At 58.1% G+C, this 11,392-nt stretch overlaps 2 protein-coding genes across 2 annotated transcripts; both read right to left on the minus strand.

Annotated features, from left to right (window-relative positions):
- Nucleotides 1-347: 347 nt before the first annotated feature.
- On the minus strand, nucleotides 348-9,242 carry P153DRAFT_6363 (uncharacterized protein). Its single transcript, XM_033673313.1, has one exon. It carries the CDS (start codon nucleotides 8,904-8,906, stop codon nucleotides 435-437), a length of 8,472 nt encoding a protein of 2,823 aa, XP_033529007.1. The 5' UTR covers nucleotides 8,907-9,242; the 3' UTR covers nucleotides 348-434.
- A 397-nt stretch (nucleotides 9,243-9,639) lies between these two features.
- P153DRAFT_329126 (uncharacterized protein) lies at nucleotides 9,640-11,207 on the minus strand. Its single transcript, XM_033665375.1, has 2 exons — nucleotides 11,077-11,207; nucleotides 9,640-11,028 (listed from the first exon to the last, which is right to left on the minus strand). Exons 1-2 carry the CDS (start codon nucleotides 11,129-11,131, stop codon nucleotides 10,133-10,135), a joined length of 951 nt encoding a protein of 316 aa, XP_033529008.1. The 5' UTR covers nucleotides 11,132-11,207; the 3' UTR covers nucleotides 9,640-10,132.
- Nucleotides 11,208-11,392: the final 185 nt, after the last annotated feature.

Here is an 11,392-nt window from a genome sequence, read left to right on the forward strand (position 1 = left end):
GAGACAGGGAGCGGGGGCAGGTCGTCTTGGAAGGCGGCGAGCTGCCATGTCTGCAGACCGGTTAGTCGCGTTAGCAGGGCTCGACTGTCCTCGGCGGAGAGGGCGGGCGGTGTGGTTGGGCGATCGATGCCTGTAAGCGTAGGCGTGGGCGTGGGGGGGAACAACGCATCGGGGTGATCGTCAGGGCGATCGACGGTTTCGGGCTCATCTGCGGGCAGCGGTGTGGCTTCGGCCACTGCCCTTACGTCTAAAAAAGACTGATCTTGTTGCTGCTGTTGCTGTTGCTGTTGTTGAGAAAGAGAGGGTCGAGATTGTGAAGTTGAGCGAGAGCGAGAGCGGGAGCGTGAGTGAGCCTAATACACAACATCAACATTCATTCTAAAATACATTCAAAACAAACATGAACGACAAAAAGACAATTAAACCACGATATACTATCGCGCATAAGAAGAGCGACGGACCTTATCATCATGCTCATCCCTCCGTTCTCCACTACTCCTCTTCTCTCGGCGGCCGCTGGACGAAATGGTCGAGCGCACATCGTCGTCATCCGAGCCGTATGCTGAGCCGCGATCCGAGCGATGCTTCCGCCTACGATGCTTGCGCTCTTCGTCATCGTTGTTGTTGGTGCTGTCGTCCTTTGACTTGGAAGACTTGCCAGAAGAAGACTCGGGCAAGCTCTCCTTGGGCCTGCTGAAGAGGCCCCCAAAGAGACTGGCCGGCTTCTTCTCTTTCTCCCTCTCCTTTTCCTTTTCCCGTTCCTTTTCCTTCCGTGAGCTCCGCTCGTCATTATGGCGTGAAGAAGTCATTACAGAGGCGTTGTCGTCAAAGTCGTCGTCGCGCTTCGACGACCTCCTCTTGGAAGAGGAGGACATGACGGAAGCGGCATCATCGAAATCATCGTCCCGCCTTGAGGACTTCCTGCGAGAAGGCGCCTTCTCTTCATCCCCAAAATTCAAGTCGCCAATCTCTGACACGGCAGAAGATCGCGACCTCCGTTTACTCTCCGTCGATCCATCGCGCTCACTCCTGCTCCTGTGCTTGCGCCTCCGCTCGCCATTGACTTCAGAAACCATTGACTTCTCGTCCCAGTCATCATCTCCTCCACGGCTGCGATGCTTACGCCTCCGCTCACCGTCATCCTCATCACCATGTCCTCGCTCGCGGCTTTGAGATTTTGCCTCCCGACGGCGACGATGTCTTTCCTCGCGATCAAGCTCATCCTGAGGCTTGCTCTTCACGGGTATGACTGTGCTGACATCGTCATCATCATACCCATCTAGCGCAGAGATGAAAGTTTCCGCATCATCGTCAATCCTGGTTCTGAAAGAGGCGGTCGATCGCGAGTCGTAAGGTGCAATTGCACTGATGTTGTCATCGTCGTCCTCGTACCTGCCGCGCGACACGGAGCCGTAGCCATCGTACTTGTCCTCCTCCCTCGTTTTACCATTCGCCTTCTCCCTCTGTCTCTCATCCTCGCCAGTCGAGTAGAACTCGTCGAGGTCTCGCTTTGCATGCGGTTGGTCATCCGGAGCATAGTACCCTGAATCATGGACGGTTCTCGAGCTGGGAGGTTCAGGCGCGTGGACCAAGGCAGACTCAGTAGGCACCTTGGGGGCTTCCACCATCTGTTGGTCGAACGACAAAGCTGGCCCAACGTCTCTACCCATGTAGTCTTCGTACTGGACTTCAGTCCTGAGCGGAGATCCAATAGTGGGCGACCATCTGCCGCTACCGTGTCGCTTCCTGTCTTTTCGCTTAGGCGTCTTCGAGTCGGGTAGGTCATCAGAACCCTCAAACGCATAGTTGGGGATCGAGGGCGCTCTGCTGCGGCCCTCAGATGGGCGGTCATTACTCAGGGGAGACACGGACTCGTCGTGATGGCGGTTGTTTTCTGTAGACTCCTGCTCGTGTCTAGCGTGTTCCAGGTCCGCAGCCATCCGCTCTTGGTCTTGCTTCATTGACGTACCCATGAGAGCAGCGAAACCACCAGTCATAGCGGCGATAGTAGCTTTTCCAATGCCGCTCTCGCTAGGTCGGGAGTTGTCTTGCGCGGCTGACACCTCGCGGGATAGACCAGAAGGTCGCGATGTATCTTGAGTAGCTGACACCTCGCGTGATAGCCCGGAAGGTCGCGGAGTATCTTGAACAGCAGTGACCTCGCGCGACGGGCCAGAAGGCCGCTCAGGCTGCACAACGCCAGCCTCCCGCTCACGAGACGCATCGCTAAGATGCACAGACCCCGGGCTCCTAACATGTTGCACAAAAGGATACGAAGGCTCGGGCTTGCGATCCTCGCGCTCGCGTTCGCGCTCATCAACCGGGCTAGACGTGCTCACATCGCTCCCCTCCCACGTATCCACGCTCCCCACGCTATAACGGTTCGCCGCCTTGGCCTTTGCATTGTCCCTCCTGGCTTCCTGCTCGGACAAAGACCTCCTCACTGTTTCCCTCGCGGACTCAAACTTCGGCTCGACACGCCTCGTTGCTGGATCCTCGTTAGTAGTCTTACCCTTGTTCTTACCCTTTGCCTGCGCGATCCACTCGTCTTCCGACGCCAACATGGCTGGTTTCTCAATCGCGGGCGACTCGACGAATCCACCGGGCATGTGAAACTGCTCTGGCTCTGTAATGGTCCCGCCTGGCCCATAGATCGGCTCACTGAGATCGACGACCGACTCGTAGCGAGGAGACTGATACTCCCTGTTGGGAGCAACAGTTGACGGTGCAGCGTGTTTGTCTGAGAAGGGATTGCTGACGACTGACGCATTGTACATCTTCCAGTCTTGCGAGGAATCGCGCGGATGGTCTCGTTCACTACGCTCGTCTCGAGAAAGTCGCTTCTCCTCGCGTTCATCCCGTTCGTCGCGTTCATCCTGCTCATCCCGGGTGAGGGCAGCTGCTGTGGCAGCCGCCGCCGCAAAAGCGACAGCAGCAGCAGCTCTAGCTTTCTCCTCGTTCTTGTCAATCTTCTTGGCCTGAGCACTGGTGATGTTTTCCCACTGCGAATCGCCTTCTCTATCAGAGACGTACTGCGTACTTGGAGCAACCCCCTTCGGCGGCGGAGCTCTGGGTATCGGCGTAGATATCGACTTGAGCGGAGAAGTCTTGGTTGTCCTGTCAGACATCGTCCTCGGTAGTGGGGGAGCCTTCGGAATTGTCTCAGACTTCGACCTGGGTAGCGGGGGAGCTTTCGGAATCGCCTTCGCCATCGACTTCGGCATAGGAGGAGCTTTAGGAATGATTCCAGCCGCCGTATTCGGCTTCGGCTGTGGCTCATCGAGCAACTCATCAAGCGCGTACGTCTGCTCAAACTCCCTCAGTTCGGCGTCGGACACAAATTGTTCGCGGTAAGAATCCGGCGTGGCAACCTCGAAATGGTGAAATTGATTCTCGCCCCAACTGACTCTCGAGCGCGCGCGGTTCACGTCATCGAGACTGTGCGCGTGGACTGGCGCAGGCCTGGGCTCAGGCTTAGGCTCGATAGCAGGTGATGGGGGTAGAGACACGCTGCGTACAGACGGTGGTCTGCTTCCGGGAGGTGTGGCTTGGATGAGATTGAGTTCTGGCACAGGGAAGTTCAACTGCTGGGTAGAGCCACGGCCGTCCCTCGTAGCAGTGAAGGAGTAGGAGGCAGGGTAAGGCGGCGTCTTGCGGTGATTGTATGCGTCGTCGTCGTCGTGGGCTTGGTAGATGTGGAGATCAGTAGCGCCTTCGTTAGGGTCTACGGCTTGCACCTTGGGCAGGTTGTTCTGTTCGAGCAGCTCCTTCGGCGCAAAGAACTCCGCTTGAGACACCGGCTTCGCGTTGTATCGGTCTTCCCAGTCCTGGAAAATGTCGCGGGTTGTCTCCTTCTTCTTGAAGATGCTAGGGTCGAAGATGTCATCATCGGCGTAGTCCTGGGCGATCTGACTTGGCTCATAGGTCTTGACGTTACTCGGCGCGTATGTCTTCACATTGCTTGGCTGGACCGTCCTCGCACCTGAGGAAGAGCTACTGGGAGACTGAATCGCCGTGACAATTGAGTCCGAATCACGCCTGATGTCGCGGCTTCCATCTCGGTCTTTTGCTCTGATGTCAATCTTGGGAGATTGAATCGCCGTCACGACCGATCCGGAATCACCTCTGTCACGGAGACGATCTTGATCTCGTTCTCGCTCCTTGCCCTTGTCTTTGGGAGCCTCGATGGCCGTCACCATAGATTCAGAGTCACGCCTGCGGTCGCGGTCTCGTTCCCGCTCTAGTTCCCGCTCCTTGGTTTTACTCTTCTCCTTACTCTTGCTCTTGTCTTTGCTCTTCTCCTTAGTCTTGTCCTTGCTTTTGCTCTTCGCCTTGTCCTTCTCCTTCTCCTTCTCCTTGATGGACGAGATGGCAGCGCTGGTAATCGCCGCAGCAGCACCAGCCGCGATGGCTCCAGCAGCAGTATTCCTCAAAGTGTCAGGCTGAACGAGATCGCGTTCGCGTTCCTCCAATTCCAGTTCCTTGCGACGCACGTCACTAGCAACCGAAACAGCAGAGTCTCCCGTAGGCTGTGGGTCAATCCTTCGTCGTTCGCGGTCGGTGCCACTGCCATACCGATCAGCGTACTCTTGTTCCCTTCGCCGGCGCTCGGTGTCGGCGCGAATCTCAGCTTCACGCCTTTCGGCCTCGACGCGTTCGGCCTCGCGCCGCTCAGCTTCCCGGCGTACAGTGTCGATACGATCAGCTTCTCGTCGCTCCGCTTCGCGCCTCAGAGCATTGGTGCGTTCGGTTTCTCGGCGCTCGGCATCACGACGCTCCTTCTGCATCTGTGCGGCTTGTTGCTCAAGATCCGCATACCGCTGGGCTTCAGCTCTCGCTTCATGCTCTCGACGCTCCCGCTCTTCCGCCTCTCGAGCCTGAGCCTCGCGTATGCGAGCCTCGTCTTGGCGTCGCTCAATCAGGCGTCGTTCGGTTTCGATCTTAGCGAGGCGTTCTGCCTCCAAATACCGGCTGGCTTCTTCCTGCTGACGAACGAGTTCAAGACGACGACGCTCTTCCTCTTCATGCTGTTGTGTCTCGCGTCGAACCATCTCTCGACGGTGCTCGTCCTCTGCTCTGCGGGCCTCCTCATCGCGACGGATCTGATCTAGGCGACGGTCTTCCTCCGATCTACGGACCTCGTCTTCTAGTCGTTGTTGCTCCGATCTTCGACGATCTTCATCCGCTTTGCGCGACTCATCTTCTCTCTTCTGATCTTCACGACGACGGCTGTCGCTGTCATCTTGTCGTTCTTGCTCTTTCTGGCGATCCCGTTCCTCTTTCGCGACTTGCTCCCTCGTCAGATTGAACCGCACATTGCTGCCAGCGCTGGGAGGGCGGTCTGTGCCCCTCCCAGCAGCGAGAATGGCAGCTCCAGCAGTTGCTGCCAATCCTGCAATGGCCGCATCACGCCTCCAAGAGCTTTGGCCGGGCGATGAGTTCGCGCGGCGAGGCAAAGCAGGGGGCAGAGGAGACCGAGCAGGTCGTGAGAGATTGATGTTGATGTTCTGAGCCTGAAACTGTGCTGGGTAGGGACGTGAGTCTGGGAGTTGTGCGAAGACGGGAGGACCAGCTGGGGCGACATAGTTGGGCGGGTGGGAAGACTGGGTGGAGTAGATGGCTCCTGGGACCTGGATCATGGGCTGAGGTTGGTGGATGTTGATCGGGCCTGGACCTGAAGTCATGAGGGGTTGGGCTTGAGGAGTGTGAACAGAGCTTGTTCTTCGAGCGTCGAATGAGGTAGGATCGTTTGAAGCGACAGGGTATACTGTCTGCAAGGTGAACGCACTGCTCGATTCGCTGTCGCGATGATGGATTGTCGGTCCAGGCACTGTTCCAGCCACTGCTGCAGAAGCAACAGTTGCGGCAGGATGAACAGCCGATGGAGGAGGGCCAGGAGCGACAGGGGCAACGAGGGGTGTGGTAGCGATGTTATCGTAGAGGTTGTTTGACGACCTCCTCTTCTTTCCAAAGCCCCAACGCCAACCCCATTTGTTCGTACCAGATCCGTTGGATTGAAGGGACTCCTGGCTCTTGGTCTTGACCAGGCTATGATTTCCGTACGCAAGTCCAGCATTGTCAGACGACTCAGAAGACATGTCGTCGGGCAGATCTTCCCATTCGTCATCACCGTGTCGTGACGAGACACGACGATCACTGCTTCTATGTCCATTGCGAGTATCCTTCACAGCAACGACTTCGGAAAGGCGTTTACTTGAAGACCGTGCAGCTTTAGCAGCAGCAATAGCAGCCGCAGTCGCACCCAAGCTAGCTAGAGTAGCCTGAAGACGCTCGTCAGAGTTCCGTCTCTTCGGTGACGATCGCCTGCGCCTCCTGACAAACCCCGTGCCAAACGCCATCTCAGAATCAGACGATGACGACGAAGCATTACCAAAGTTGAAGAACCCTGTCCTCTTCTTCTTATGGCTTACAGACTTCCGTCGCTTTAGTTTGGGTGGAGCTGGAGCAAAGAAGCCCCCCAGGAAACCGCCCTCAGGCTTGTGGTTTTGCGAGATGTCAATGACCGAAGCTCCAGATGTCGAACTGCGAGAGGACTTGTGGCGTAGTTGTTGTTGTGATCTCCTGCGTCGTCGATCATCGCCACTGCTGTCCCTTCGGTGCTGCACAACGATCCGGCGAGGGGATTGAGAAGGACTACGGCTTTGGTGCTTTCGCCTCGCCGCCGCACCCAACGCTGCACCCGCAATACCTGCGCCGACGACCTTTCCGAGACCGCTGCTTCGTTTAGACTTGCGGTCTCTCGACCTCGAGCTGGAGCTTGACCGCGAATGACGTTGAGCAATCTTGTAGTCTTTCCTGTCTTTCGTGACGCCAGTTGACATGATCGACATCCTATCCGCAGAGGTGCTTCGGTGCCGAATCTCAGACGCGCCATACTCGTAGTACTTGCGCTCGCGAGAGTTGCTGCGGCTGCGACGTGAGCGTCTCGAGTGCTCGGAACGTCCAGATTTGATGCTGTAAGTGTCGTCGAAGTCATCTCGAGAAGCGTCCCATACCGCTTTTCCAACCTTGGCGAGACCGACTCCTCCAAGACCTGCTGCCATCCAGCCTGCAGCGCCAGTACTCTTCCTGCGCTTCTCGTCGCTAGAGGACAATGAAGTGCGGGAGTTCTTCTCTTTCAGGGAGTACCGAGAGTGTTTCTCGATACCTCCAGACGGTCGTAGGTACTCGTTGGAGCGCTTGCGGTGGTAGTGATGCTTACGCGGCGCATCCAAGACGGAAGAGCGGGGGTCGAAGCAGCCTTTGCAGACACCAATGTACTCGGTGTACTCCTCCATCTTTTGGACGTCTTCGTGGTCCTTCCACCAGTCGACAAATCTGGAGACGGGGCCTGTATGCTGGTGCTGGTGCTGTTGAGCCATGCCGCCGGTAGTGAAAGTACTAGACGAGGGGCCGTGGCCATAGCCACCAGTTTGATGCCCCGGCATGTTCCCAGGCAATGAGGAGGTATGGTTGTGCGAGCTGTGATGCACGTTGGAGTGGGAGTTGTGATTGTGTAGGCCATAAGCTGCCAGGCCAGCAGCTCCAGCAGTGTGCAGTCCAGCGTGTGAGCTGGCAGAGGAGTGCTTTCCTGACTTTCCAGGGCGCGGCGGCTTGGGGGGAGGTGCGCCTTGCATGGCTTCGTTGTAGGCGGGGAGGTGGCTGCCATTGGCAGTGGTATTAGATGGGTGTTGGCCCTGATGGTACATGGACGCAGATGGGCCAGGCGCCCCAGCGCTGTAAGGTGCGTTGGTGTAGGATGGGCCCGGTGCACCATTGGCGTAATTAGCAGACTGATGGGAAGAAGACTGGTGGATATTAGACGAGCTATAACTCGTGGAGTGTTGTGCAGCAGAAGGGTGGGTATTAGACGAGCTGTGGCCCATGGCGTATCCAAGGGCAGCTCCGCCAGCCAGCGTGGCGGCCGAGCCAAGGGAGCCTGGGCGTTCAGGCTTCGCGTTGCTCGGTCGCGCGGGCTTGTGGGGCGTGGGGCCGTCGTCGACGAAGGCACCAGGCATAGAAGAATGGCCATGCATAGAAGGCCCAGACAGAGAAGAAGGTCGCGGGGGCTTGGAAGGGGGGGTATCATTGTGGGTCGAGTAAAAGTCAGCCGCAGTGCCCGAGCCAGTGTCGGCAACGGGGTTCGCGTGTGCGGCGGCAGGGGCCAGGTGAGGCGTGTCCTGGCCGATGATGACTGAGGGCGGCTGGGGCCGGACGCCGGGCTGGTTGTGGATCGAGGCGCCATCGTCGTCGTAGAACTCGGCAGCAGCACCAAAGGGATTGCGGCCGGGCATGGCGCTCGAGGCGTAGTGGGCGGGATTCTGGCCGGGGAACTGGTCCTGCACGTGGCTCGTCACAGGCCGTCCCATGGGCGGCGGCGGCAATGCGCCCGACATCATCGAGGACGCGCCTGGCTGGCCGGGGAACTGCGAGAAGTCGGCCGTGTCGCCCCTGGGTCCGGCTTGTGACAGGCTGCCTGAGCGCGTCGTCGTCGTCCTCTTGTCGCCCGTCCGCTCCTTGTCGGCGTCCTTGGCCTTGGCCTTCTTCCCGTCCTTGTCGTCGCGGCGCGCTGCAGAGGTCGACGGCGCCGCGTAGCTCGCTGGGCGTTCGTCGCGTCGCCGTGCACCACTGCGCTCGTCTCGGGGGTCCTGGTACAGGTCGTCGATGGCACGTGAGCGCGGCGACGGCATGTCGTCGAACGCCGTCGTGAACGAGGCAATGGACGAGGGCGCCGTGTCGGTGCGGCGAGGCTTGCGCGTCGAGGTCGAGGACACGACCGAGCGTGCGTCCGGGTTGCGGTCGCGGTCGTCGCGCTTGGAACGCGTGCTGCTGGAGTCGCTGCGGCGGCGCCCGTCGTCGTCCTTGGAGGAGCTGCTCTCGCTCTTGCCCGTGAAGCGGCTCCACATAATGGCGTCTGGGTGATGTGCAATGGGGGAAGGGGCGATGGTGCGCGGGCGTCAGGCTGCACGGCGGCACAATCGATGATGCGTGGGCGGCGTAGGGGACGCCGGGGGCTACTCTGGAATCGGGAATCTGGATCTGCACTTCACGCTGGGTATCGTGTTTGCGACGCTGGCTGCAAGTGAGAGCGATGCGCTCAAGCGGTCATGTCGCGGCGGCAGGTGCAGTCGCTGTGTGCGCGGCAGCGGGGGTATATGCGCGGGAGATAGAGGCGCCCGGTGCAGCCTCTCACTGATGATGGTGCTGGTGCTGGTGTGTGCAACCAAGCTGAAGGTGCAAGATGCAATCAATGAGCTGTCGCCGGGGGCCAAGGGAAACTGATCGGCGCCCATAGAGATGGCTGGGCCCCAATCACAACAACGCGTCCTCCCGCCACCGCGGCTGCCCAAAAGAGCTCTGTGCTCTGTGCGCAAGCTTGACCGGCTCGTCCATCTCCACGCCTGACCGCGTTGGTCGACGTAGCATCGCCTTTGCTACTCCACACCGAACCGCCATTCTGATGACTTGCAGCTGCCCCCATGTCCGTTTGCGTTGGCGACCCAGCATCGCCCTCGACACGTCCGATAGTGGATATGCGCGTGCGGCTTTAAACACAATGCATGCATAGCTGGATGGCATTACTAGAGGATATCTTCACCCCATCATGCACAAAACACAGCACACAAACACAAACACACCAGAAATGCTGAGACTTTGTCCATTGAAACTGCCCCAGTCTTGTTGATGGAATATGTACAACCACAGCAAATAGGACCCTGCTCCGCCATCTCAGGCGCATCCTCGTCAATCTCTATCAATGCTCCTTCCGGTGAGCCTTCACAAGAATCCCCACCAACGTCGTCATCCGAACACAAGTCCAGACAGGTCTCCGAATCCTCCAAACTCTACTCGCCAAAAATACTCTCTCCCCCCGCATGCAACCTTGCCATCCAACGTTCCCTTCTCACGGCCTCAGCGTTCATCATAGCCAATTCTAGAAATCTGATCCTCACGTCACGTTCTGGAGCGCTAAAAGCTCTCAACACTTCGTGTACAACCGACACCGACATTTTGGAATACTTGGCCCTCAACGTGATTTCAGCGTCCGCCAGAATGCCCGATAAAACCCCAGCCCACGAACTCCCACGCTCAGCGCGGCCCATCATTTGTACCTCCCATCCGCGGGCCCACGCTATGGTCGTCCTCCAGCCATCAGCATCTGTCGGATCTGCATAATCTGGGCACGGTATTCTGGCGTGAGCTGGTCAATCTGCTGCGGCGTCAATGCCATGACCTGCGCGTATAGCGCTTGCTGGTCCATAGCGACTGGTGCCGGCTGCGCAGGAGGCGCTTGTGCGTATGTCTGTGGGGTGGGTGCTTGTGCGTACGGCTGTGGGACAGGCGGTTGGGGCTGGGGTGTGGGAGCTGCTTGTGGTGGGTACACAGGGTAGTTCATGGGCGGTCGTGCTGGCGGGGGTTGTTGTTGTACGGGTGGGAGTTGTGCTACTGGCGCTGGGGCTGCTGGCTGCGACTCAACAATGGAGCCCAATATCTGCGGATCGACAAGTTGGAGGAGAAGGAGCGACTGGAAAATGGCGTAGGCCAGCTGGGGAGCCTGCCGTAGTAGCTCTGTCGCCTTGCCTGGATCGGTCATCACGAGGCCCTTCATCTGCGAGAGAATATCAAGCAGCTGTTCTGGAGGAAGCGTGGACAATGTGCGCGAAATGGCGTCGGGACAGGTGAGGTTGGGCGGCAGAGCGACGCCTGGTGGAAGAGGGCCCAACGCGCTTGCCTGTTGTGTCTGCGCCTGCTCTGGAGGCTGCCCGTTCATCATCGCGTGTGGGGGGTTCTGGTTCAAGGGCGCGTTGTCGCCGGAACCGTTGTCGTTGGACCAGTCGACCCTCAGTTTCCTACCCATCAAATCGTAGTCGTTCAAGTTGCGCACGGCGGAGGCTGCTGCATCGGCGTCTTCGAACTCGGCGAAGCCAAAGCCCTTCGGCCGGCCCGTCTCCTTGTCATACACCAAGCGAAAGTTGTTGACCTTTCCGACACGGCCGAGCGTTTCGATGATGAGTTCCTCGGTTCCTCCTGTCCATGTGTAAGCAATGCGCATGCGCGGTGAGGGAGATGGCTTACCATAAGGAATGTTCCCAATGAAGACAACGCGACCAGCCTTGTCGTTTGGCGCCATGTCGAACGAGTGTGACTAGTATTACTGTAGAGATCGTCGTATATGGTAGCAGAGTTGAGGAAATGCAAATGTGTACGTGAAGGTTGAGAGCTGGTCTTCTTTCGCGAACGCGATGCTGCTAGAGCTCAACACTAGCGCGCCTTGGCGTGTCTCTCCAGAAGCTGCTTGAGGGACGTAACTAAGCTCTGTATGTCGTTAAAAACAATAAAACATGATTGAATTTGAATCTTTATATTCTTATCATCATGTTCACAAACCAAA

This window comes from Dothidotthia symphoricarpi (genome assembly GCF_010015815.1).
Source record: "Dothidotthia symphoricarpi CBS 119687 unplaced genomic scaffold P153scaffold_1, whole genome shotgun sequence".
NCBI lineage: Eukaryota > Fungi > Ascomycota > Dothideomycetes > Pleosporales > Dothidotthiaceae > Dothidotthia > Dothidotthia symphoricarpi.